The 27,974-nt window shown below is 50.2% G+C and overlaps 1 protein-coding gene across 1 annotated transcript in view; it reads left to right on the forward strand.

Annotated features, from left to right (window-relative positions):
* The first annotated feature begins 2,222 nt into the window (after nt 1-2,222).
* The window catches only part of SLC2A1 (solute carrier family 2 member 1), a 38,186-nt gene continuing 12,434 nt past the window's right edge, over nt 2,223-27,974 (forward strand). The window contains exons 1-2 of the mRNA XM_084652014.1: nt 2,223-2,465; nt 15,941-16,033. Of these exons, the coding sequence (XP_084508140.1) occupies nt 2,448-2,465; nt 15,941-16,033 (111 nt within the window). The 5' untranslated portion in view covers nt 2,223-2,447. The remainder of the gene's footprint in view (nt 2,466-15,940; nt 16,034-27,974) is intronic.

Here is a 27,974-nt window from a genome sequence, read left to right on the forward strand (position 1 = left end):
ATCACTTAACTGCTGGGGTTCTGGGATGCAAAAGTGTTTTGGAAACATCATGTTTCTTAAATGAAATCTTTGGAATCCCCAGTTCTGAGAAGTTTAGAAAAATCTGTTTTCTACATGAATCCACCTGAAACAAAATTTCAAAATGACAAAAATTCCTGGGAACCGGAAATTCTGGATTTTAGTCTTCTCTGCCCCTGATGTACAGGTTCAGCATGTAGTAAGCAATCCAGTGGGGGAACAGATAGGGGGAGATGATCTCTCTCCATTGAAAGGGATGATGGGGTAGTAGAATGTCTCCAGATTTATATTAGTGAGGTTTAAAAACACACACAATGTTTAGAAAGGATAAATCCTTGTGCTACCGGGCCTAGGATTTTTTGTATGATAGGGGTTAGAATTAGGAAGAAATTGCCCACTATGGTGTTTTTTGCCCCTTCATCTGGTTCTGACTGCAGTCAGAGATAGGATCTGATGAGATCTGGCAATTCACTGCCACCTTTTATCCGTGGTCACAACTATAGATTCCTGTTGTTTCTTATTTGTTTGTTTTTTTAATGCTTTACAGTTTCTGGTCTCCTAGCATTTGTCAATTTGCTAGTATGAACTTTTTACAGTGCTAAAACATTTCCACAGGAAATTAAAATTCATTTTTCATGTGTACTCAGTGATCCTAGTCATGCACCAGCTGCTGACTGTAGCAGATTTCAAAATGCCAATCAAAACTAAAGGCCCAAGAGCTCGTTTGCTGTCTCTCTCTTTCTACACACGGCTCAGGCGGCGCCTCATGGTCTCGGACACCATCCGATGGTCCAGGGACATCTACATCGAACACATCACCGGCCACTGACAGCACCAGGAGGAGTGAGCCGGTACGACATCGTGCATCCACTATGGGAAAGGGGCAGAGAGGCTTTTTCCATTGGACCATATGAACTGGAACCATAAACTCACTGAACATTAAATCCCACCAAATAAGGGTAGATCCATCCCCATCATCGTATCCGCTCATTATACGCCACACCTGAACATAGCCATTATATGGACAGCATACCCCCATAGCTCAATGTCTGTACTTTGACCGGTTAACCTTTTACCCCCAATCGGGGAGACTGCAGATGATGTATTCCTTACTCCACGAGCTCCTAAACTGAATTTCGCACCCCTTGATAATCTGTACCTTATCCCCTGATAACCAGAAACTTCTATGCTTGAACTCTGTGCCGTTTTCTTTTTATTTCAACGTTATCTTAATAAAATTATTTAACCTGCGGTCCTGGCAAGACTGATTGTTATTCAATAATGGGTGATTTTACTCCGTTCTTATCACTCTGCTGGGGAAGGGACCCGGCTGCTTGGAGCAAGGGGGTGGGGAAAATATGTTTTGTTTTCTTTGCGAAGTGTGGAATAGAGTCAGTCCTGCCTTACAGCCTCCAGCAGACAGAGCAACAATCTCCTTTCAGCAGAGGAGCCGGCTCCACCTTTAAGCTCAGCAGGTGCAGTGAGAGGCCGAAAATTCAGAACAGCGACGACACCGGGGGATGAAAACACAACAGGAGAAACTCCAGCGTGAAACCACCATTTAAAGTTGGCAATCCTATCCCTCCCCTTCCCCCCTCTGCTCCACCCCAACATCGCCAAGGCCTGAGTGAATTGCAAAGGGAGGAGTTTGGTACCGAGCAAGGAATGAATTGCAGGCTCTGTTCCTTTCCCCCGGACCCTTTTTTCAATGAGGTGGTTGTACCGTGTGTACGTGCACGGGCGAGAGAAAGCGCCCATGGGAGGAGCGTAGCATCTTGAAATCTCTCTGTGCCGGGCCGGGCCGGGCCCGAAGACTCTCTAGGGCTGCGGGCCGAGCCGAGAAATGCCAAGCAGGAGCCCCCGGGAGGAGGAGCCCCCTCTGCGGTGGCTCGCTGGGGAAGGGCCCAGCCGGGAGGCTGCGGGGATTGCAATGCTGTCCTCGTGTGCCCGGGCTCGCCTCTGCAGCGAGCTCCTGGGCGATGAGCGCCAGAGCCGAGCCGCGGCCCCGCCAGCGCGTTAACAATGAGGCCCACGTCCGCCCCCCGCCGTGCGCAGCGCGCGGGAGGCCGGGGCCCTTGACGGACGGACGGGCCAGCCACTCAGGGCGCCGCGCCCGGGCCCGCGAGCCCTCCAGCGGCGCACCCCCGACACACCCCCGTGAGCGCGCGGCCAGCCAATCAGGCGGGGCGCTCGCCACACACGCGCACACTTAAGCCGGGTCGAGGCGCGGCGGCCGGGCCAGGTCTTATACGGCGCGTTCCGAGCGCAGCGCGCGGCACGGGCAGCGCCGGGGCACCGCAGCAGCAGCAGCAGCGCGCCGGAGGACTCGCGTCGGCTCGCCGGGACCCCCCCGCGCCCCCTCCCCCCGCGCGGCCCGGCGCCCTGGCCCGGGGCAGCGTCCCTTGGAGCGAGCGCGCGGGCGCAGCACCATGGAGTCGGGGAGCAAGGTGACCGTGGGCCCGGCGGGGGGAGGCTCCCCGGGACCTTCCGGCGGGGGCGGCGTGTGCGTGGCCGTTTCGGGGGGAAGCGGGGTTGGGGGAGGGCAGAGCGGCCTGCGGGGGTGGGGGGGGGTCGCTGCTTCCCAGAGTCTTTCCGCCCCAAGCAGCCGCCGGCCTGGCCCTGGGCGAGGCGACGCGCACCGGGCGAGCCCCGTGGCCGGGGGCGTTCGGGGCAGGGTGGCTGGTCTGCGCTCGCCCACAGCGCAGAGGGAAGGCGGCTCTCGCGGGTCCAGCAAGGCCGCTTGGCCGCCGGGCTGGGTGCGGGCTCCGTGTCCTTCGGGCCGGGCTCCGTCTGGGGCGTGAGGCGGGGCCGAAAGCCCTAGGAGCCCCCTGCCCCTTACGGCGCATCGCCGCGGGCGCGAGTCCTGGCGGCTGTTTCAAACCTTCCCCCTCCTTGGCGCCGTGTGGGCTTGAGCCGCCGCCTGCTTTGGGCTCCCTTAGCCAGTGCCCCGCTGGCAGCGACGGGACCCGGCTGTTGCCCCACGGCTCCCTCCGGGGACGCCCCATCCCGCATTGCCCGGCGGGGGCGGCGGCACCTGGGGGGTCGGGGTGCTGCGCAGCGCATCCCGGTCCCAGCAGCGTGCGGAGTGGAAAGTTTTCAGCCTCGAGCGGCGATCGCGTGTTTAAAATAAAATAACTAAACAAATTAAACCCTCAGACAAGTGACTGATGGGGGGGGGGGGGGAGAGTTCCCTGCGGGAGTCCCAGATGCAAGATAATCAAGCCATGTCCGAGGTGTTCGGTAAAAGGGCAAGTTTGCAGGGCTTAGGACTGGGGGGTTCCGCTCCACAGCCTTTGGGGCTGGACCGGGGGGCAGAGTTCGTTGAAACTTGGTGCTGCGGTTTGGTGGGAAGGATGCCCGCCCCTGTAGCCGGTCTGTATTCAGCGGCTTAAAATACCCCAGCCTTCCTGTGTGCGCGTTAGCCTTGCCTGGCCGACACTGGTGACCCCAAAGCTCCTAGAGGCACAGGAGGGAAGGGCTGTAGGCTTACGGGTCAGGACGGGGCTCGATGTCCCGCGTTCGCAGCAAAGTCCCCCCGTTTTCCCAGCGAGCCAAGGGCCGAGGGGATGCGGTGCTTCGGAAAGCTGGAGGGTTTCCCGTGTTGCCAATTCCTGGGATTTTTTTCCTTGTACTTGTCGGTTTTTTCAAGCCCTACCGTCTGGAATCGAGGGTTTCAATAAGAATCTCCCCTTCCGTTTGACATGTTTTCCGAGCACGGCTTGTTATGGAGAAAAGCGTGGGAATGAGGCCAGGTCCCCTCCAAAGGTTCAGACCAAAAGGCAAATAAAAAACCCCGAATCTTATTGGGGGAGCGGCCTGATTTTTAAAAGATGGGGGGCCTGACTCGGGATTTTTGAACATGTGGGGTTGGCAGTCCTGCTCTTTCGGTCTACGTTGTCCCGTTACGTAATGGGTCGGACCGTTATGACTGTCTAGTCTGGCCGAGAATTACACCAGGTGGTGATTCCTGCATGGAACTTGTTTGAACTGGAGCAGGGATGTAATCCCAGAGAGAGTAACCAAGGATACCCTCTTACAAATTATACAATCACAGTAATGCCTTAAGGGGGGAAATAGTGTATGTATTTCTAATAATTCTTCCTTTGAGTTGGGCCTCGCATCAGGTTCAAATCCCCTATAATCTAATCCCCACACAGGCTTGACTTTCCCTCTTTTTGGTACATTTGCAGGACCCTGTTAAAAGGATTTTTTTCTTGTTTTTATTTGTTTGGTAGAAGAGCCCCCTAGTAGTCCCTGCCCTGAAGAGCTTCTTTGTTCTGTGCTTGGACCATACCTAGGACCATCTAATGCTGGTCCGGACTTGGAGCTCTTAAACACTAAGTGGATTAATTAACCCTTTAGGTTTTGTTTTTCTTCCCTCCTCCCTCAGGCTCCAATCAACAGCAGTCACCTTGTTTTACAGAGTACCGGTATGTGATGATTACATCGGTGCTCATGGTAAAAGAATAGGTTTTATAATGAAGAAAAGAGGGTGGGGGATCCAAAGCAAAAAACAGAAAAATCCCATCCCTGCCCAACTCCACAGAACAGAAGGGTTCAGATTGAGACTCCAAGTGGTCTTTTCTGATCTGACTTCTTATGGGTCTCAGATCATCCCAATGAGTAAATTGTTCCCCAGTTGCTCACATCTTCCCTGGTTACCTTCCACTTCACAGGCTCATCTGTTGCGTTACACTGGTATAGTTGATTTGGGTGGTGGTACTCCAGATTACAGCTGCTAAACCGTGGCCATGGAACAAAGGTTTGTAGTCTGGCTGCGCTGGGCTAGCTGCACTAGGCGAGTTTATAATGGTTGTATATTTAAAAATTGAGTATCCACGCAAACCTCTATGTAGCCTCTCTTTTGGTATAAACCTGGCTTACATCGATTTAGTTTAAAATGATTTCTTGCTAATTTAAACTAAATCACTGTGACTGGGTTAAATTGAATTAAGAGTGTCCACAGAGGGGGTTGAACCAGTTTAACCAAATTGATTTAAAATAATGATGTTCCTTAAACTGGCAGCTCTTGTGTGAAGATAAATGTGTAGAGGAGCACTTACAATCATATTAGGTACTTTGAGTCAATTGACAATCAATTAATTCGAGTTGCATACTTGACGGTCGGGTCCCTAAAGCAGATTTTAGGCCCCAGTGTGCAATGAAAGGGGATACCAGAGCGGGGAATTCAGTCCAGCAGGCTCCTTCCCTCTCTGTTCAAGAGACCCATCTCTTTTAAAATAATAACCGGTCTTGTGACCATGCAGGGAGGGCACAGGAGAAGCCATGCTGTTCCGCCAGTCTGTGTTTTCTGGGTCAAGATGCTTACAAAGTTTATTTGTGCAACACTGTCTCCAGATTCCCTCCTTTCTCCCTAGCTTTGGAATGTGGTTTGGGATCAGCGCGTTACTGTATTTAGTTCGCTGCGCTCTTGTGCATTTTCAGGAGTGCTGATGGCTGGGTGGGGAGCTGGCTGGCAGCTCCCGGAGTGGAGCGTTCCTGTGCGCCCAGCTGTGGGCTTGGAACCGGAGCTCTGGGACGTGACAGCCAGGAGCACCTCACAGGCACAGCTTGCTCCGGAGGGGGAGGAGGCGAGCGGCTGGGACTGAGGGAATTTTGCCCGGTTGAACACAGAAGTCCAACGCTGGGCCAGATTCTGATCTCGGGCACAATGGTGTAAATCCGCAGTAGCTTGCATTTGGCTGTAGAAGCCCCAAAAGGAGGACAAGGGGCCGGTTCACCTACCATAAACATAGAACTGGCTGGTTTCTATCAGCTCTGTGCTTGGAGGATATTTCCTAGTCTCTCTTTAGCGGATCTTTTCAACCTCTCGATGCTGCCTTCATTTCTGGGGGGTCGGGGGGTGTCACTTCAAGCTGTTCGAGTGGAGACCGTTTAATCATAAAGGTCCCCGGGGCGAGTAGAGACCAGAGCGCTGGGCAAGCACCGGCTAAGCCTGGCACCCCGTTACCCGCTGCCTCCATCCAGTCGGGCCCGGCTGCCTGTCTTAGGGGTGCCCGCGTTTCCCCGCTGCCCGGGCCGGGGGTGGCTTCGTGGCTCCCGGGTACTGAGCAATGGGCCGGGCTGGGCTGGGATTGCCGCGGGTTGGGCTCGCACAGTCCCGGGGCTGGCAGCAGCCGCTGCCCCGGCTCCATTAGGAGGGAAGCTGCCGGCATGTCCCCGGCGCCAGGGGGCGGTGTCGCGCTAGCCCCTGCGATGTAGGCCAAAGGGGAGAGCGAGCCCAACATCCCCGGGCGGGGCCCGCCGGAGCTCGCCGCCCATTGGCGGCCGGCGGCGAGCCCCTCTCAGCGGGCTGGGGGGAGCCTAGCTTCGAGCCTGCGGCAGCAGCTGCCAGCGCGGGGGGGCGGCGGGCGGCGGCAGGGATCCAGGGGCCCAGCTGGGCAGTGCGGCGCTGGGGAGGTTCCCGTGGCTCCCCCATCTGTAACTTACCGAGGCTTGTTGCAAGGCTCTAGGTACCGGGCCTTCATTCCTGCCAGGGGGCGCCCAGCCGGATCTCTCAATCTCCATTCTCTGTGTTAAGATCCGGTCATTGCTTTTTTTGTGTGTAGTAGCTCCCATGCTTTCTGGGCGGAGATAGGGGAGGGAAATCCCTGGGTCACATCCCAAACATAATAACTTTGGCAATGAAACCTTCCTCAGATAGCATGATCTGCACAGGACCATGCAACCCTGACTTACAGGAACTTGCGGGACCACTTGGGAGGAAGGATTACTTACCTGAGTAGGGGTTGCAGCTCCAACTGTATTTCTAATGTACATCACAAGACCAGGTCTTCTTAAACCACTGTTTTGATCTAATGAAGATCTGACTGATGCACCCTCCACTGTACAGCTGCAATACAGCACCTTCTGATGCCTAGGCAGAGCCCACAGCTTTGCTTGCAAAATGCTGTAATTTCCTTCCCTCCAGCCCTGCTACTAGTAGCCTTCAGAAAGAGCCCTGCTACTTTTGTAACATGTTACAGGATATGCTGCAACTGACTGGGTCATGTTATGTAGCAGATTGCATTACACTCTCTATCCTCCATCATTACAAAGGTGGAAAGTCCTGTAATTCCCTTCTAGGACTAAAGAGTTCCTTATTTCCTGTTTCCTGTTCCTAATTGCAGACTGAGCCCTTTTAAATGAAGTTGAGAGGAATTAATAGGTGTAAGGATGGAGGGAAAAGACAAAACAAATAAAAAACACAGTAGAAAGAGACAATCAGCTGTGGATACTCCTGTTTATCAACTAAACAAACTTAAGTCTTAACTCAGTGGTAGAAGATTTTGTTGGGTATCTCTAAATTTGAGATAATGGATGATCCAGTTAGGATAAAATAAGAGTCCGTTCAGACTCAACTAATTTTAGCCCTAACTGAACCTTTTGTGAGAGTCAAAAAGGCTACAAATAACACCTTTAAAAGTATCTTCTTTGTGAGTCTCTACACTTCCTGGTTCAGGCTAGTCCATGAAGTAGGAAGTGGCAAAATATCATGGGAGAGGCTGTGCTTCATTTTCATTCCCAATTTTCCAGACTCCAGATGGCTAGCCAAAGCTTATCCAAACTTATAACCTTTAGGGTGCCTGATCTGACCATTAAACCTTTTAAAGAGATAAATTTAACCCAAAATTTAGGTTTTGTAAAATTTATTGGTGGAGACTCAATAATAGGAAATGCTATAAGAATTTTCTGGGGACAAAAACAATAGAATTTAGGTAGAAACTTAATTTGGTTCTATTAAAAATTAGCCTTAATACCTGCAGAATTTAATAAAGCACAAAATCCTCTTCATATGAGTTTTGAACCATCCTTTAGAATTCTGTAACAAAGCTATCATTTTATATGATCTATATGATGGATTTTAAAAAAAAAAACCCTGTAGAAAAGTTACTTTTCTGTTCACTTCTACAAGACTTCCATAAGAGGCAACTAATAGAAAATTTTTAATTCTAATGGAAAGTTTAAAAAAAGCAAATATTCTTCTGCCTTGACTGCAACCTAAACTAATTCAAAATCCTGCATGAAAACCTGAGAATGGAATTGAATGGAAACTGCCTCTAAACAAAAGTGACACTGACTAGATAATTTTCACTGTACAAGAAGATAGAAATCCAAAAAGTAAAAACAACATAAATAGTGAAGAGTAAATTGATCTTTAAAATTTTCAGGTTTAACAATTGAAGGTGTTAATACATGCAGTATGTAAAATTATTTATTTAAGCTATGGGCAATTAAAGTGGCTAGTGACTTTTGGATGCCCATCTTGAAATAACTTACAGGGGACCTGATTTTCAAAGTTCTGAGCACACATTTTCTATAAACTATGCCCCTTTATGGTGCTCTAAGATAGCTAGTCACTTTTGAAAATCTTGGCCATGGTGTAAGATGTCTGTTAGATGTTCACCCACTGATAATTTAAACAGTCCTGCAAGAGGAAAGGCACATCTGGCTGAAGAGAAGGCAAATCAGTGTGATTCCAAATGTAATTGGAGAAAGCACATTGAAAGGTGAATTTATAGTAGTATGCATCGATCAAATTCCTTTTAAATGAGAACCAGTACAGCACCTGACTGTACCAGACATCCAAACCTGTCAAGGACCTGTGCTACAGTATCCTTCCGTAAAAGCTCACTGTACAATAATTAGTTCTATGCAAACAGCGTGGTGCAATCTTATTGACGTAATGCTTCATAGTACAATATTCTGAAGATCTGTTTATTGCCATTTATTGTTGCCTCGTCATTCAAGGTGTGCAAATCATGATGACTAATTAGAAATATTCTTATACTTTCAGGCTGGTGTGAACTGCTCTGCTCCAGCATGGGGCAGAAGGAAAGTCTTTTTCTGTTTGGTAGGAGCTGATTCCATGAGAGCAGGGGAGAGGAGTCTTCCTCTTGGACCTTTCTTTATTTGGAGGGGTGGGGGATGACTTGTGTGCTTTACATAAAGCTGCAACTACTGGCCTTTTAAAAAATTAAGAATCATTTTATAACAGTGGTGTTAGGGCATGTTCAAACGCAAGCTGCTTTTCATGTCCACAGTGATGACACACTGTTGCTTTCGTAGGGGAAACTGTCTTGTGTGGTCATGGTGTGGCAATGATTTATGCAAAATAGCCTTTGGAATGAAGGAAATCAGCTGTGCAGAAAGGACAGAGTATGGGACAGGGACTTAACTTCCAGGATCTGTTCCTGGTTTGTGTAACAGGATGGCTTGACCCTTTAAGGGCTAGAAGCCTGGTGCCAGCCAATCCTAGTTAGGAAGAAGACACACCTGTGCCAGGGATCAGGTGATTACCCTATAAGGAGCAGCAGGAAGCTGCGGAAAGGGGATGATGCAATCTTCAGAAAGAAAACTAGAGGATGCTGTGGCTGGCAGTGAGCAGCTCCTGCGGTAGACCCTTGACCATGGCAGGGTTTGAGCCTGGAAGTCAGACAGCGGACTCCATAGGTGTCAGAAGGAAAAGAGTCTGGTCTGGCCATGGCCTGCAAAAGCAGGAATGGCCCCAGGCAGGAAGGCTGGCATTGGAAGAGAAACTTTTAGGGGTTTTTTGTTAGATGATTTGATGATAAACCTGACAGAAGGAGGGGTATTTTTGATCACAAAGCCGCTGGGTGACTGAGGGGTTCAAGAGGGCGAACAGTGGGGATGCTTTCGGGGCTGCCCTGAAGCCAGTGGGGCCCCTGGGAGGAGGCCATGCATTGACATCCTGCCACTTGCTTCCTGTGACCTTGAGCAAGTTAGCCTTCCTGTGCTGCAGATCCACTGTGTGCTGTGCTGATGCTGATCCATGCCCCATGTATTGAGGGGCTTCATTCAGTGCTGCTTTTGAGGTCTGCAGCTGGAAAGTGCCAAGCTCTGCAGCAGAAGTCTGGTCCAGCTCCATCCAGTTCATTTGCTGGAAAAGATTCCCATTGGATTAACTGGGAGTTGGATTGAACCACTGATAAGGCGAGGGAGCTGCTCCACAGCTGTCCAGCCACCTCCAGACCTGTCTAAGGCATATAGGGCAACCCGTGTTTTCTGCTTCTTCCAAACCTGCCACAGGTTGTAAAGACAGGGCCCTGATCCTGCCATACAGCTAAGGCTGGCAGGGACCACTACAATCCATTCACAGAGAGCAGCTTTCAGGAGTGAAGTCATAGGCTTCATGTGCACAGGACAAATGAGTGTGTCTAAGAGCTGCATTAAAACCCAGTTATGGCCAAAAAAGGCTGAAATTCCATGGGGCTGGCCAGTGTGAATGGCTTATCTTTTGATTAGCCCAGTCTGGCCCCATCCACTGTAGGGCTTGGTCCTACTTACATTTAAGTCCGTGTCAAAACTGCCATTGGCTCCAGGCCTACAGGATCAGATCTGCGACAGCCAAACTGTATTTAATCTAGTTCAGCCACCACTGCATATAAATGGCTTTAGCTGTAAAATAGTTCTGCTCTGTGTGGAAGGAGCCAAGATCTCCTTCTGTGCTTGCTTCCTAGAATCAGGAGAAGGGAGGGGAGAGGTTTAGGAATGGTACTGAATCTCTGGGGGCCCAGGTAGGTTTGCCACCTACAAGATGCAGAAAACCCTGTCACAGGCCACCCCAAACAAAAAGGGTCCTATTGCCAACCCTACCAGAGAGCCTTCTTGGGGTCCATACCACTTCCTGGAGCCTTCAAGGGAATACCTATTGTCCCCTCCTAGGAGGAGCCACCGCCTCCCTCACCCCACTCCTTGTCCATTCTGCTTGCTGGTCCCTGGCACCAAGAGGAGCCACCATGGTTTCTGCAGGTGAGGGCCTGCCCCGTAGAGGGAAGGGACCAGGGTACGAGCTGTGCTCGCAGCTGTGATCTGCATAGCCAGTAGTTTCATGATCACTACGGGCATCACCCAAAAAACCTGGCACATTACATCTTTTGACTGGCCATGAGCAAGGCAGTACAAAAACTAGCCAGGCCAGGTGGCAATGCTAGGTCCAGAGCCATCCTGCCACATGTTTTCAGTGTGGGTGGGAGCACATGGTGGTTTGTGCCTTACCCAGCATAATGGGGCCAGATCATTACTGGGTGCAGTTGTATTAACCACAGTGAGCCCCACCTTGTGCCCCCTTTAAAGGGGAATGTATTACATAGTAGAAAGTAAATGCAGTCACGCGCACACAGCCTCCTGTTCAGTGCTCTCGTGTTAGCAGTGGGTAACAGCATGGGTGCTCAGCCTCTGCCTGCTGGTATTCTCGGGTTACGTTGGTACGGTGCCCTTAAAGGGACACACCATTTCAGTGCCTAGCATTAGCACCGGCTGAACATCAGAACATGCTGCAGGAGCATGGGGTGTCGGCAGGCATGGTAGCTGGATGCCATGCCTGGCACTCAGGAGTGCGAGGTGAGAAGGGGAAGCATGTATTGCTGGGGAAGGGGATTTCTTTCCTCTCTGAACCTATACGGACGGGATGTGGCCCCTTTCTACATAAGCTCAGCAACACAGAGAAAGAAGTGCCTGTGAGAAAAAGGAACAAAGTGAGCAGTTAAAGGAATCATTATAAACCTGTCTGAAAACCTCAGCTTCTGCCTGAATCCCATGCGATATGTGCCCTGTGCATCATGAATGGTGTGTGCATGAGCTCACATGCTCCACCCCTTCCTTGTCAGTCTCAGGCCACCAGCTGCCTGCAGCCCTTCACCAAACTCAAGTGAGACCTTTGTCCAGAGCCCCCAAAGGTTGACTTCCTATGTAGGCTCAGTGTCCTCTTCATCCCCATCCTCCCAGCCCTTTGGGTGTATGTCCTTGTCCCTCGGTGTGTTTGGGGAGATGGGCTTGGGCTGCAGGTGTTGGCTCCTAGCCCTGGTCAGCTGGGCTTGAGAGAACTAGCTGTACCCAGAGCTACTCACTTCTCACAGTGCCCAGTATCTCTGGTCTTTGTGGTGTCAAAAGGCACTAGGACCTGCTCCTCTTAAGGTCTGGCATCTCTGAACTGGAAGGATAACCATTACCGATACTTCCACAGGGTAAAATTCATCCCTGTGCAGATTGTGCACCACTGGGGATGTCTATCTTATGGACTTCTGTGCTTTAGAACTTGTACGGATCCTCTTGATACCAGCTTCTGCTCCTTGATTTTTGCAAGCCAGCAGGCACTGAATCTGGTATGAGTTAGAGCAGCTTAGGGGCTGCTCTAATTTATGCCAGCAGCATATGGACCTTGTATCAGCTGTAGACTGGGGTAGCAGGGTGGAACTCAGTCCTGTCCTTCCCCACTGAATTACTCTTTGATGTGCCCCTTGTGCCAGGCTGGGGGCAGAGTGATTGGCACAGAACCCAGCTCTGATATCTTTACACTAGCTGATACCCCTGCTGCCAGGGGAATTCTCGGCTGGCCACTCAACCCAGAGCCTGGCTTCTTTTATGCAGATGGAGAAACTGGCCCTGTTTCAAAAAGTGGTGCTTGGAGCTCTGCAACAATCATGCAGTGTTTCCTTCCTTAGCCCAAAGCCCCTTTGAAATCCAGGAGAAGCTGCCCTCGCTGAGGAGGGCCTGAGTCTTAAAACAGAACAAATCCCCCTCTCCGCATCACAACTGAGTGCACCCTACAGATGCAGGGCCAAATGTGCTGGTATGCTCCAGCTGCTCTGTCACTTGAGCAGTGCAAAGCTACCAGTGACTGGCCTTGAACATGGTTTTCACCATTCATGCCCTTTGTTTGTCTTTTGCATTTGACTCAGCCTAGTCAGTTTCTCTTTACATAGGCTCACAGATGGCACAGCTAGAAGGGACTGTTAGGATAGCCTAGTTGGACCTCCTGCATAATACAGGCCAGAGGACTTCATGCAGCAATTGGATGACCACTTGTGACTGAACTAGAGTAGATCTGTTGCCATTCATTGTTGCACCCAGGTTCCCATGTTAGCATTGGGCTGCAAACACAGCAGAGGACTATTCCAGTGGAAACACTGCTGCTGTTTGCATTTCATAAAACCAGTACAACCCCCTGCTCTGAAATCAACACAAGTGCCCATATGATTAGACAAGGGAGGACTGGGAGACTTGCATTTTACCTGCTTTGGGAAGGTTCTGGGAAAGCTTTAAATGCTGAGCTGCCTCTCATGTTCCATCATTCCTGTTTGCTGGTGGATGCAGATCTCATGACTTAATTGAGGCATCTCGTTAACTGTTGCTGGGTAACTTGAGATGGTAACCTCATTGGCTATCCAGGCTCATACTTGCTACCCAATGAAATCAGCCACTGGTAATTAAAGTCAGGCAATTAAAAAGTGGGTTCAGCATCCCCCTCTGAAAAGAGGGCGGGGAAATGAAGGGGACCAGGCCATGGAAGGAGGCTCTGCTTCCAACTGAGCTGTGAGGAGAGGTGCAGAGTCAGAGGGACAGAGACAAGACAGGTGGCTAAGCCAAGAGCTGCGCAGAAGAGGGCTCTTGAAGCTGGGCTGCTGAGAGGAAGGGATGAGGGACCTGAGCTGTGGCTTGTGAATCAATCTGTGGGCGGATTAACGAGGAAGGCAGTGTCAGGGAGGATTTTGACATGAGTAAGGGCCCAGAGGGGTTGTTCCAGGGCTGCAGGGGTGATGTAAGCAGGCAGAGGGCATAGGCTAGTGTCTGGGGAGCCAAGATTGGCAGATGCTGTAGAGCAGAGTTCCTGTGGTTAAGGCAGAGGAGGAGCAGGTGTCTTGTGCACAGGCCTCGGTCATGGTCTGACCCCTGCAGGTCCTTTCTGAGCAAAAAAGTAATTGCAGTTAATTGTAAAAAGAAAAGGAGTACTTGTGGCACCTTAGACTAAATTGTGGCTCTCAGACTGAGTCTCCCATGTGACCAGGCTCTGGGTCCTGGCTCTGTACAATACAGGGGTTGGGGTGGAGCTGGATCATCACCCTACTACGCCCCCAGCAGATGCACATGGCCTAGGTTAAAGGTTTGGGATCTCTAACAAGGGGACACAGATCTGGCAAACCTGCATGGCTGCTTCAGCAAACTCTGCCCTCCACCAAACTAACATTGCTTCAGAGAGCGGGTGTGAAGAAATCAAAGAGAGAGCTTTTAATTTCACATGGCTATTCCAAAGCTCATCAGCCCAGCCTGTGAAAAGTGGATCCCAGTTTTCTGGGTACAGCCACCAGGACTGTACCCACTGGTGACTTTCCTGCCTGGATCAATGGGCCATTCATGGAGGTGTCCAATTACCAGCCTGCGCAGACACTCCCTACCCCCACCCTCCCACTTCTTCCAAACAAACTGCCAATTGTTACTCTAACCCTAGGCAGGGGAGAGGTAGTGGGAGAGGACTTGCCAAGTAGCTGTAGGCATTGAGCGTTGCATAAATGCAGGGATTTTGCTGAGTAACTGAACTATACTGACAGATTGTTTGCCTCGGCTGAACCAGGCTGCAAGTGCAACCCTGCGTTTGCTTTCCTTTCAAACTTCAGCCCTGCTGCCATGGCATTACCCCTTCTCCTGCCCAAGTGATGGGGCCTTCTGATGCATATCCTCTGGGAGGAGAGAGGACCTTGACTCCGGAGGATGGGTACTGCTCCCTGGAATGGATGTACTGTTTGTCCCAGCCCCAGTTCATAAACAGTAGGTTTCTGGTACTCAGCTCTGCAGAGATTTAAACTAGTGAATGCCAATACCTGATACTTATCTTACCTACACAAGCTTAAAGCCAGAGTAACTCCATGGAGGTCAATACAGTATCACTATTATTTATTTAGCATATGCATAGACTAGCCAGGCGATGGCATCTTCAGAGGCCTGATGCAGTTCTTCTAGGCTACCACTGAACCTAATTGTCAGGCATTCATCAACAATGTGCGTCATGCAACAAAGGGCTGTCACGAAAGCCCCGGCAATACTGCCTGCACAGGGACCTTGCCCTGCACGCCCAGGTTAGAGGGCAGGCCCATGCTTATGGCCCAGTGCCTGGAATCCCACAATTTCAGCATTTGCTTTAAAAAAAAAAAAAAAAAAAAAAAGTTCAACCTCTGGATTGAAAGAAAAGTTTGAAAACTTGACCTGAGTTTCCTTAGACTGTAAGGTCTTTGGGGCAGGGGCTGTCTCTTCTGTTAGTACAGCGCCTAGCATAGTGGGATTCTGGTCCATCACCAGGGCTTTTTGGTGCAACTGCAATTAATAAATGACTAATACCTGCCTGAGTCTGCAGATAGCCTGAAACAGTAGCCCCAGCCATCTTAACTCTGAAGAAGAGACCACAGCCACAGTATGGTGATCAGGGCTCCCATCTGAGGTGTGCCAAGGGTCCTGGATTGTTTAGTTCAGGCCTGTATCCTTTTAAGTGAGGGGAGATTCAGGCTCCCCATCTTTCCCAGGAAACTGCTTTTCGTAATATGATACATACACACGTATATATTAACCCCTGAAAGATCTGGTCAGACACTTTGCTGTAGAAAATGGGTGGATTTAATCTAGAATTGCATTGATGGAACAAGTAAGGAAATGCTAACAAGGGATACCCTTTATGGGATACTAACTCAGTGGGCCAAATCTGTCTTCATGTCAATCAGTGCAACTCCACTGCAACTTGTGAGCTTGCATGGGTGGACTTTGGATTTTTTTATTCACTATCCATGCCCCAATCTGCAAGCTTCTCTACTGGGGGCTACTTTTCTGAGTAGGGAGAAAGCTGGGGGACGACTGCTCTGCTCTGTTCAGCCTCTCGCTCAGTAGTGGATACGCTGGAAGCCAGGAGAAGATGAGCCCTAAATCTCCTGGCTCGTTGCAGATGGGAAGGGGGCAGGGAAGGGTGTACAAGTCTTGTACGTGCACAGCCGCTGCCCAGTTGAGATCCAGAGGACTGGATCCTAAAATGGTTCAGGTCAGGAGCCAGGTGGGTGACCTGGACCGGGGGCTGCCCCCACAGTCCTACATTGGAGAGAGGAGCATTTGCCAACCTGACCGCATGTTTCTCTTGAAGCAGATGACAGCCCGCTTGATGCTGGCGGTGGGAGGAGCAGTGCTGGGCTCCCTGCAGTTTGGCTATAACACTGGAGTCATCAACGCCCCTCAGAAGGTAAGGGGGAAAGGCTTGGTGTAAGTACAAACATTCTCTGCTGTACTCATGCTTCCCCGTGCTTGTGCTTTGCAGCCTGTCCTCACACAGGCAGACATACACACAGGCAGACATCCATCGCACACCCCACAACATGAAACCTCTCAAACTGCAGCACATCCCCACACATGGAAACAAGCTGCCACGCACGTGCACACGTGGAGAGTGACGCATCCATCATTGTAACACAACACTTGCATGCTGCAACACAATGTGAATACTTGCACACTCCAAAACCACTCCACACATGAAAGCACACACCGACACATACTACCCCCCCTCCAAGCTCCGCTAAAATAGCACATCCTGTTAAACAGCTTACTGACGCTAATGAGATTTATTAAGCAGTTATTTGGCTGTTGCCAGGAGCATTAGTTTCCTCTTTGTTTACTATTTTGTTAAAGAATTCTGGGAAAGTTATTACATAAACTGACCTCTTCTCTTGACTAATGAGAGAGGCCCCAGCAATGCAGATCAGACCAGCATCCGAGCCTTCCCAAATTAGTTCAGACTCGGGGCTTGGATTTGGGACCCTTTTCTAAGGGTATGTTTACATTGCAGTTAGATACCTGCGGCTGGTCCATGCCAGCTGACTTGGGTTCGTGGGCAGAGAGGACCCATGCCTGTGGATAGTGGGGGTTGGGGGGGCAGAGTGAGGGCAGCTGGTGTCAGCAGTGTTACTGAGCATGCTCAGTACAAACCAAACTGCAAATCTGCATGTGTTGTGGTGTCATTGTCGTTCCCCCCCCCCCCACATACACACACACACATTCCCTCTGCTCATGGTGCTTGGGCTAAGGGGCTGTTCAATTTGACATTTGGATTCTGGGACCCTCCCACCTCCACTAGGGAAAGTGATGGAGGAGCCTGTAATGTAGATGGGATTCAGGAGTTCTTAGAGCCAGCTCAGAGCAGGTCTGGACAACACTGAGCATTGCCTAGATAAGTCCCACTGGTTGAGCTGCCTTGGTAGTATGATGCCTTTGGGCTGAGATAAAGAATCTGTTTAAAAAAAAAAACAACCCACCAAATAGTTGCTTTGAAGCAGGATGAGTTTGACAGCCTTTGGTTCAGCCCACAGGGAACCTGATCTCTCCAGCTGCACAGGTGCTGATGATGGGGATTACCTACACTTTATTGGTGTCTCTTACCTTTATATGTGTTCCTTATTGTCTGCTGCTTAGCAACCACCCCTGCCCTCCTGCACTGCCCTTTTAGATCAGCTGTCTGTGTATTTGGTCAGCTGAGTCATACCAGATCTGCATCCTCATGCTGAGACTATTACAACAAGGGTGGGAAGAGACTCCCTGTGAAAAGGGATCCTCTAAAGCAGGGGTAGTCCATAGGCAGACCCCAAGCCAAATCCAGAGATGCTTTTGAATGGACCCCAACATCTTAATCTTATTTACTTATTGTTACTGAGGTGTGAAAAATGTTTCTCTGGAGTCTGGACTTTGACAAAAATCAGACTACCCCTGCTCTAAAGCCAGATTCCATTAAATCTGCTGTCCTTGAGGGCTGGGGATGACATATTGCCCAACCTTCCTTCCTAGCTAGCTAGCTTGCAGGGGCAGGGTATTGATACCAGTTTCAGAAATACTGGGCTTTCACTCACACTCCTGATTTTTACTGATGTGAGTAAGGATGGAATCTGTCAGGAAGTATGGCACCAAGGTACCCCATTATCTCCTAGCAGAATACAACTAAATCCCAATAGCGTCCGCAGAGTTACTTGTATCCTACAGGTTTCAGAGTAATGGCCGTGTTAGTCTGTATTCGCAAAAAGAAAAGGAGTAGTTGTGGCACCTTAGAGACTAACCAATTTATTTGAGCATAAGCTTTCGTGAGCTACAGCTCACTTCATCGGATGCATACTGTGGAAAATACAGAAGATGTTTTTATACGCACAAACCATAAAAAAATGGATGTTTATCACTACAAAAGGTTTTCTCTCCCCCCACCCCACACTCCTGCTGGTAATAGAGACTGGGAATGGTTGAGTCATTATAAAAAGTAACCTATTTCCCCTTGTTTATTCCTCCTCCTCCCCCCTACCCCCCACTGTTCCTCAGATGTTCTTGTTAAACCCTGGATTTGTGCTGGAAATGGCCCACCTTGATTACCATACACGTTGTAAGGAGAGTGATCACTTTAGATAAGCTATTACCAGCAGGAGAGTGGGGTGGGGGGAGAGAAAACCTTTGGTAGTGATAAACACCCATTTTTTTATGGTTTGTGTGTATAAAAACATCTTCTGTATTTTCCACAGTATGCATCCGATGAAGTGAGCTGTAGCTCACGAAAGCTTATGCTCAAATAAATTGGTTAGTCTCTAGGGTGCCACAACTACTCCTTTTCTTTTTGTATCCTACAGTGCAGGACACTACAAGTGTTGGGGACTGGAGCCTGGGAGAAGATGCCTAGGAGACAGATAGGGCACTCTCCCCTGGTCTCCCCGAAGTGGGGGGAGGGAAGTAATGCCAAAGAAACCAGGATGGGGTCCTGCTCTGAGTGGATCATCACCAAGGGTGGGGTGGAGTTCTGACACCTTTGTGTGTTTGGTGTCCAGTGACAAAGCCCTATTGGCAGTCAATAGGAGCTGAGAACGAATTCACTTAGGTGACTGTGAAAATCCTACCGATCACTTTCATTCTGGCATCTAATGTGCACACTGGAGATTCAAGAAACTTTTAGAAAAAGCTCTGACATGTTTCTCCCACATGCCAGACTCAGCTGTTTTCAGGGCCCCAATGTCTCAATCTGAAACATCTGTGTCTGCCATGAAAGACAATCCACGCCCACCCTAATGATCACACCTGCTGCCCAAAGGCAGACAAAAGACAAGCCTTGAACTGACTGCTGCTGGTCAGCTTGAAAAGGACCAGGCATTCCAGGACCATGGAGAGAATTAAAACATCAAAGCATCTTTGTACAATTCCAAATAATTAAAAATACAGAGGTAGAATTTGTGCTGTAGGAATATTAAGCCTATTGCAGGAGGGATCAGCAGGCCAGCTGCACAGTGGCATGATTTGAATTACAAACAAGGCCCTGTTACTCTGAAACAGCTCAAAGAGGTTAACAAAAAAGCTCCTTTTAGAAACTTTCTAATACTTGTAAACAGTGTAGAAATTTGTAATGACTTAATCCATTTTCACCTCAAATTAATATGGGTCATCTAGCTAATTAGGAGACTGCAAGAATGTTTTTTATTGCAACATGCAAAGTACAGTTGAGCTAGGAAACTCGTTTTGGGGGGAGTTTAACCCCTTTCACACCAAGGTCTAGGCTATAGTCTTGCAGGAGCAGAACTAGTGTTTTGAACAATTCTCTGAAGAGGCAAAAGCACTGGCTATGTGCTAAATTACTATTCCGTGTTGCAGCTAAACATACAGAGTGTGACTCTACACGAGGGATTTAATCCTGTGAGATGCTGAAGAGCCGGCTATTCCCAGTGAAGTCTGTGGCTCATTGTTCACTGACAGTCTGTGTGATGCATGTCTTGCTACTGAGTCTCCTTTCTCTTGCCTCTGTAAATCTGAACTAACTCAGCTGATGTCATCTTGGTGTCAAACCAGTGTGAAACCAAAACTGGGGCCCCTGGTAGAATTCCAGTCTGCCTTCTAGTTCTCTCCTGGCCTGGACACTTTGTTGGGGGAAAGGGGCTCATGAGACATTGCTCTGTAAAATGAGCTCTTGTTAAAGGGATTATGGGTCTGAAGCTTGGGAAATCCAGGCAGCCCTGCTGGGCTGGGCCTGCATTGGAGAAGCTGTGTTCTGCAGGGTTTAGATGGACACAGTGCTTAATTTGTTCCAGGGCTAAGCCCTGGCATCTCTGAGCTTGAGAGTTCATAGCCCCAGCACCTCTGCATTTGCTGTGTCAGTTATGAATGTAAAAAATATTGCTTGAGCCCCAGCACCTCTTTCCTTGCAAATTAAGAACTGGTGGCCAGTTGTTGCAGGGACAGGCTGGCCCTGCCTTTCACTGGCATTTTCATTAGTGATTTATGGCTAGTGTTCTGGGACCCACCAGAGACTAATTGATGGCAGCTTCTGTGTTGTTGGCTGCAGATTCATCCCAACTGAGAGCAGAGGAGCAGCCTCCGCTGTCCTGCAGAGCCACAGTAGAGGGAGGGCATGGCTGTGAAGGAGAGATCTAGAGCAGCCCAGCTTCAGAGTCCTACCTGAGTTGAGTCCTCCTCGTGTGCCTCACTAGGACTTTCGGGGTGCACCTCATGGTTCTTCATGCTGCAGCGAGCTGAGCTGCTCTGTGATGGAGAACTTTTGTCCTGCTGGGCACATGAGAGGAGTTGTGGGAAGGCTCTGGCAGACTCATTGCAAAGAGGGCAGATTACTAGCCTGAGTGGAAGTGGAACCTGGGCTCTAACCCACCCCGGAAGTCCAGCCAACATGCCTGTGCTGAAAGGCTGTTGTGCATGGCCATGGCAGGGGTATAAGAGCTTGGGCTTACAGCTGCAGTGAAGAGATCCTGTAACAGATTCCTACTAAGAAAGTAAGTTTTTGATGCTACCCCACCCTGCCCACAGGAGGCCTTCACTCCTCCCAGCTGGAGGGCATTGGCAAAGGCACCTGCATCCAGACTGTTAGAAGCAATCATATCTGGTACTTTGCACGGGGGAGGGTGTGAGGTGGAAGCCTAGGATGGACTGTAGAAACCCGGAGTCTCAGCACGGGTTTATTCCCCATAACCTCCAAGTCATTGCTTCCCAGGATAGAGTTCCCCATCATGTAAGTAGGGCCTGAATTCTTTGTTCCTAGATGTAGAAATTCTCATTTAGCCACATCAAAACACATTTGGCTTGCACCCAGCTGATTCAGAGTGATCTAGATTGCTTAAGTGACCTGTCCTCTTCTTTATTTATCACTCCTCTAATTTGTCATCTGCAAACTTTATTGGTGGTGGTTCTGTTTTCTTCCAGGTCATTGGTGAGCCGAGCAGCTCATGGGATTGTTCTTTGACCCTGCAAAGATTAAAGTAAAAGCACTTACACAAAATGGGATACATTTGAGAAGTTAATTCCCAATAGGTTCCCCATGGCCTTGGGCAGGGCATACAGTGAGGTTATATTAGGAACATTCCCCATAGCCCATCCATGCTACTTTGCAGAGGGTGTGTGGGGTGCGTCCCCCACAGGCCATGCGTACTAATCCCATGGAGGTGTGTACAAAGGGCCATGGGAAGTCTGAGTAATTCATTCCTTATGAAGAGGGTTTGGCTCATTTTTATTTAAATGATGCATTTGGGGGGTTAAATTCTGCCCCATGGGGAAGGAGGGAAGCAGGACTTAACCAAACCCATGGATGTTAATTACCCTCCCTGGGTTTCTTTGTGTCCTGACCCTATAAAATCCTCTGTGGAGCTCGTGTCCCAGACACTCCCCCTTTAGCCAGCTTTGCATTGGCCCCACAAGCTGGGCTCAGGAGCTCAGTCATGTGGGCGCATCATGGAGCTGGAGACTTCACAGGCCTGCTGGGGTGTGGGGAGGCAAGATAGCTGGGGTCCAGTGTCTGGGAGATGGGGGCCAGGGCCCTTCACCTGGCAAGTGGACTTGGGGCCTGTATTTTATACCTGAGGAGGAGCTGGGATGGGAGTGAGGGTTAATCTCCTGTTGCTAGGAGAGCAGGGAGCACTGGGGAGGGGGAGAGGAGAGGTCAGGGCTGTGTCAGGGAGAGGGGGGATGTGGAGCAGCAGCAGTTTGCTGTGGGGCCTCCCAGCTGCTTGGGCTCTCAGGAGCTATTTCCCTGTGAGTGGCCTGGCCCTGGCTGTTCCCTGCTGCCAGCGCACAGGGGCCCAGGTGCAACTGGGCTCACTCTTCTTCCCTAGGCATGGGATGGGGGTCTCTACTGCTCTCCCCCTTCGGTGGGCACAGATGGGGGCTGTTCTGTGCCATGCCATGCCATGCCATTGCACTTGGCACTCCAGGGATGAGATGGGGGGGCATGAACTTTGTCAGCCTTTCTTCCCCTTGGCCGGCCTTGATGCCGTTCACGGTGTGTGTTTGTGGGGGGAGGAGTACCAGTAAACCACTGCACAGCGCTGGCCAGCCTGAGTCCCCAGCGGCAGCGAGGTTGAGATACTGGGCAGTTTGGGGTTGGGATACAGAGCCAGTCGGTGTGAATGTTGTCTGGGCTCCTAGTAGAGGAGGAGTTGTTGGTGACTGGTGGGGAGTGAGTGAGCAAATCCCTAATGGACAAATACTCCCAGCGCACGCCCTGCATCATTGCTGGCCAAGAGTTTAATGGGCTATTGAGGCCAAAGCCCCCTCTCACCTGAAGAGACTGGGGCTGATCCCCATGGACAGAGCATGGCGCAAGCTTATGTAACTCACTGGCAAAGTGTGGGTCGTGCCCACTGCTGCCCAGTGGCTGAGCTGCTAGAGGAGAATAACCTATGACAGCTGCCAACCAGTGGAGTTGCTTTGTTGGCTCAAGCGGTAGAGATCAGTGCTGAAGTTCTTGGGTTTCCAAGCCTCTGGTAGTTACACGTGTGCTGCCTGCTGGTGCTGGTTTGCAGGGCCCTTGGGCCGCCCCCTTTCACCAAGCTGTATTCAGATTTCAGCCTCCAGGCCACCCTGGGAAGCTGCTGGCCTGCGTCACACCCTGCACACAATGTTGCCCAGGCTCCTGATGAGCTTGTTTTGACCATAGAGCAATGGTCATGATGACAATGGCTGCAGCAATTGGGATTCCTGGCCCTGCTGTGCCCATAAACACACCTGCATGCTTCAGCCGTGCAGGAGCAAAGCATAGCTGGTCACTAGGCAGCCTCCAAGGGTAGGGCAGGCGCTAGGAACGGGGAGACTCGATGAGAACTGCTGCTCTTTAAAATGACCCTCTGTATTTAGGGACAGCCCAGGAACTTGGCAAACTGAAGCATTGTCCCTGCTCTCCAGGAGGCGCCAGCCTGGGATCTCTGGTATTGTAGCTAATAGTCTGAGTACAATGAGGATGAGGGAGTGAAATGCTGATCTGCGGCTAGGCCCCGTCAGGTGCTGGTGGAGCTCCAGCGGCAGAGACACTTAGGTGAGATCTTACCAAGTGGATCCTCAACTAGTGTAAATCAGTGTTCCTCCTCCAGCTGGAATTGGCTGCATTTCATGGGGCGGCTTTAGTGGTATAAATGGAGCAATGTTGACTTACCCTGGCTGAGGATCTGGCCCTCAGACTTCCCAAAACTAGCTTGGTGCTGGAGGAGAGCAACAAAACCCACGTCCGTGCAGATCTTCAAGGCAAACACTGGGGGATGAATATCTGCTGTGCTGTCACTGAAGAGCCCCCTCCTCTCTCCTGCGCTGCCCCCCTTCAATTGCTGAAACAGCTTCTACTTAATTCCTTGGGGTGTTGGGGGAGCAGGGGTGTCAATACAGGCTGGACTAGGTATTTGAGAAATATGTAGGGGAGTGTCTCTGCCCTGGACATTGCACAATCAAAGTGGCTGATCCTGCTCTCACAATCGGTGCCAGTGAGCCATTCAGCTCATGTGGACTGAAGGAGGGAGGGGGGAGTGCAGAGATCCAAGTCAGTTCTCTTCTCCTCTCCCCCTTCCCCCCCCCGCCCTTTCCATTGCTCACTGGATGCCTGGGGGTGAAGTTCACCAGATCACAGCTTCACTTGTCCCCCTGAAATTGCAGAGCCCCTATGGCAAATGGGACCTGTGGAGTCAAAGCTTTTGAACCAAAGATTTTGTAGGCAGGCAGCAGGAAAGCTGAATGGGGCACCGCTCCCCTCTGGCCTAGTGTATCCCTCTTTCCAATTGAGGAACAGCTCCTCTCCCACCTGCAGCCCTTTTGCGACCAAGGAAGGAGCCTGATGGTTTACTAGAGAGATGTATTAATTTCCCTGCCTTCATAGCCGATAACGGGGTAACCCTGATGCCCCTGCTTGGACTGGCTTGGTTGCTCTCCAGCAAAACTGGACTTTCTTTTCTTCTTGCTGTATGTAAATGGAGGCCAATTGCCAAAGACACCCTGGCCTTTATGTTGCTGACACTGAAATCAGCTTCCTGTATTTTAATTTTTGTGTAATTCATCCCTGGGCTGTTTACATCCCAGTAGGGCCAGACACTTCTTCCCCCCCAAACACATGCCTCAGTCAGGTTACCACTGCCCCAGCACCTGCCCTGCTCACCTGGCTCCTCCTCCCCAGTGACTCTCCTGCTCCCCCATCCTTAGCAGCAGTCACCCCAGCTCCCAAATAATCCTCCCCCTTCCTGCAGCAAGCTGTAGGACCCCCTTTCCCTTCCTTGACACAGCAAGGACCCACCTTGTGTTCTCACCTGCTGCACCAAACTCCATCCCCTCCCTACCGCCACCCCCAGCAGTATTTTCTGCCAAACTTCAACCAGTTCATAGCCCACTCCCAATCTCCCAGCAGTGAGTGCAGGATTGCCACTGCAGTATGTTTCCCCATGTTTTTGTGAAGTATCATGCTGCATGGAGTAGGGGCTTTCCCCCTTTAATAGATCAGTCAGTGTCTTCTGCTGTTAGCTTAGCTCTTCCTCCTAACATAACAGGGTTTGGAATAGACCAAGCACGGATGCAGCTCAGAGGTCACTGGGATCTCAAATTACATCAGTTTTCCCCTAAATTCTCTCTCCAAAGTATTTATAATGTTTCTCCTGCTGGATCTGAGCAGCCTCTCTGAAACAGAACAGCACACGTGTTCCTCCCCTGCCTTAAGCTGTTTGTGAATTAGCCACCTTGGCTGCTGCAAGAAAAGAAGTGCAAAACCTGAACTCGGACCTTGCCAGAGGCAGGAGAGAAGGAAACTATGTCCAAACTGGCCTTTTGCAATCTCTTTGTAATTACACAGTCCATTGAAGTCAATGGGAGCATTGGATCAGGTCCATAATGGATAAGTACAATTATATGCATGGAAGGGGAAATTGTGAACATGTGATAATGAAACAGGCTCCAACACACAGATCTGCACCTGTACTTCATTAGAACCCTGTTCAGCTGGTCTGGCACTTTGAGAAGAAATAACTTTATAAGCTGAAATTTAGTGGAGGATCCAGAGTCTTATAATTGGAATCAGATTTGTTCCTTTTGGGGGGTACTTTCTTTCCCTCTGTTTGAGAGGAGCAGTAAATCCACAGTTTCTGACATTTTCACTCTGATTTTTAGAGGGATGCTGTCAACTTGTAATCTAGTCTACTTCAAAAATGACCCGTAGTTACATTTGCTGTGCCTGCCTCAGAATCCTGCTGGCAATCTTTGTAGTTACACAAACGAAGTTACCCCCTCCCGACCTGGGACAGTGACTGTCTGCCCTGTTTAACCCTCCTTGGGATCAGGGATGTAATTGATTGACCTGCTGCCATTCTGCCAAGTGTGTTAGGCACCTCTCCCTTCTCTCTCCCCTCCAGAGGATCCCAGCTCCACCCACCAACCCAAGAGACTCCCTGAGATTTCACATTCTGCCATGCAGACCCTGCGCAATTCACCTTCCCATCAGTAAACCTCTCCTTTCTCTGCATTCATATTCCTGCCTGTCTGCTGTGGCCTGGGGATGAGGCTGTCCTTTCCCTCAGGCACAGCAAGGAGGTCATTTCAGAAGTCTTGTGGTTTTGTTGACTGTCACTAGGTTGAGATCACAACTTGTCTGGCCACATTTCTTTGCAGGCAGTTTCCTCCCAGTGGTGCTATGGCAAAGTTATTAACTTGCTGCCAGCCTGACCTGTGGAGAACTGGTTTGGTGACTCCCATCTAGTGGAGGAAAAGTGTCACTGGTTTAAAGAGAGTCCAGCCTCAGGCCTGCGCAGGGGTGTGTGCTTTGTGACGGAGCAGCTTGTGACTGAGGCATATGGTCCAAGTCTGGGGTCAAGGAAAATAGCCTGTAGGTGAGGCCTGGGAATTTTTGGCATTTATCACTGCAGATGAAATCCAAACCGGAACAGAGTGTCCGTGGAGATGGAAGGAAAGGGACAGCCCTAGTGACTGGACAGGAAATTAATAGCCAGGGAGAGCTCCTTGGTTCTGTTATTGAGCAGGAGTAGGCCGAAGGGTAGGCAGTGGTTCACCTAAGTAACGGGGGTGATAATACTTGGCAGTGCTATAGCGCGTTCCCAGAGGATTGCAGCACGTCTTGTCTGGCCTGTGCCTCTGAGGTTCCTGCACTGGCAGGTATTACCAGAGTATCTGTACACACCGTGTGCAGTGGTCGCTTCACTCTCCACTGAGATGCAACCCGTTGTGGGGAGGAACTTGGTAACAGCGCCCAGTAAGGCAATATGGCAAGGAGAATCTTGTCTCTAGTTGAAATGGGAGGGGGAATTTAAAGAGGCAGAAGACAGTTACCCAAAAAGGGGCTTGCAGGTTCACCACTCTTGTGAAAAGTGCCATGTGCTTAGAGCCTGGCTTTTCTCTCATCTGACATGCAGCACGTGTTGGAGATAATAAGGTAGCTAAGTTATTCACTCCATTTGGAAAGCACTGCACTTGGCTTTGGCATATTCCTGGGTCTGGCTGCAGGGCTGCCCTTAGGATTTCTGGGTCCTACACAGTATTAAACTGGTGCCCCTATGCCCAACAGCAGCCCGGGCTCGCAGCCCCGAGGGAGTGGGGAGGGGAGGAGGCAACTAAGGATACCGAGCCACCAGGCCCGCCTCACGGCGGCAGAGAGGTACAGTTCCCTACAGAGACCCCCATACCCTCTTCCTCACACAGAATGCGTGGCACAGAGCTTTTGGCTCTGTGGATACGGCTCCTGCCTAAGGAGGCTGCTGGGTGTGCGGGAGCCAACCCGCTCTTACCTGCTGTCATGGGCAGAGGGTGAAGCTGCCGCTTGGGGAGGCTAGCTCCCCAGCCCACCTCTTCTGCCTGTGGCCCCACTCATACTCCAACCCTGCTCTGCCCCAGGCCCTGCCCTCTCCCCACTGTCTCCCTCATCTCTTCCCTCCTTCCAGCCAAATCCCTGAACCCAAATGAAGCAAATTACATTTGAAAAAAACACTGTTCTGCAATTTCTTTCTAAAGAAAATGGAGCATGTTTTCCACTGTATGTCAGATGGTGAAGTCTGGACATGCAGAAGGTACCTAATTAAAAAGCACTAACTTTGGGAATAAAAAATGTCAGTCACAGGTTTTTTGATATAATACCCTGAAGTTTGTCAGATTTATTTGCAAAAACTTTATAGTAAGGGCAAGTCAGCTGTCCTGCTGAATACATTAAATATTATTCCCCCCCCCCCAAAAGAGTACTTGTGGCACCTTAGAGGCTAACCAATTTATTTGAGCATGAGCTTTCGTGAGCTACAGCTCACTTCATCGGATACATACTGTGGAAACTGCAGAAGACTTATGTGCACAGAGACCATAAAACAATACCTCCTCCCACCCCACTCTCCTGCTGGTAATAGCTTATCTAAAGTGATCATCAAGTTGGGCCATTTCCAGCACAAATCCAGGTTTTCTCACCCTCCGCCCCCCCCCCCCACACACACAAACTCACTCTCCTGCTGGTAATAGCCCATCTAAAGTGACCACAAAGTGTGGTTTTTGGAGGGGGGTGGGGGGGTGAGAAAACCTGGATTTGTGCTGGAAATGGCCCACCTTGATTATCATACACATTTTAAAGAGAGTGGTCACTTTGGATGGGCTATTACCAGCGGGAGAGTGAGTGCGGGGGGCGGAGGGTGAGAAAACCTGGATTTGTGCTGGAAATGGCCCAACTTGATGATCACTTTAGATAAGCTATTACCAGCAGGAGAGTGGGGTGGGAGGAGGTATTGTTTTATGGTCTCTGTGCATATAATGTCTTCTGCAGTTTCCACAGTATGCATCTGAGGAAGTGAGCTGTAGCTCACGAAAGCTCATGCTCAAATAAATTGGTTAGTCTCTAAGGTGCCACAAGTACTCCTTTTCTTTTTGCGAATACAGAC

This window comes from Lepidochelys olivacea (genome assembly GCF_965140295.1).
Source record: "Lepidochelys olivacea isolate rLepOli2 genome assembly, chromosome: 18".
NCBI classification, from domain to species: domain Eukaryota; kingdom Metazoa; phylum Chordata; order Testudines; family Cheloniidae; genus Lepidochelys; species Lepidochelys olivacea.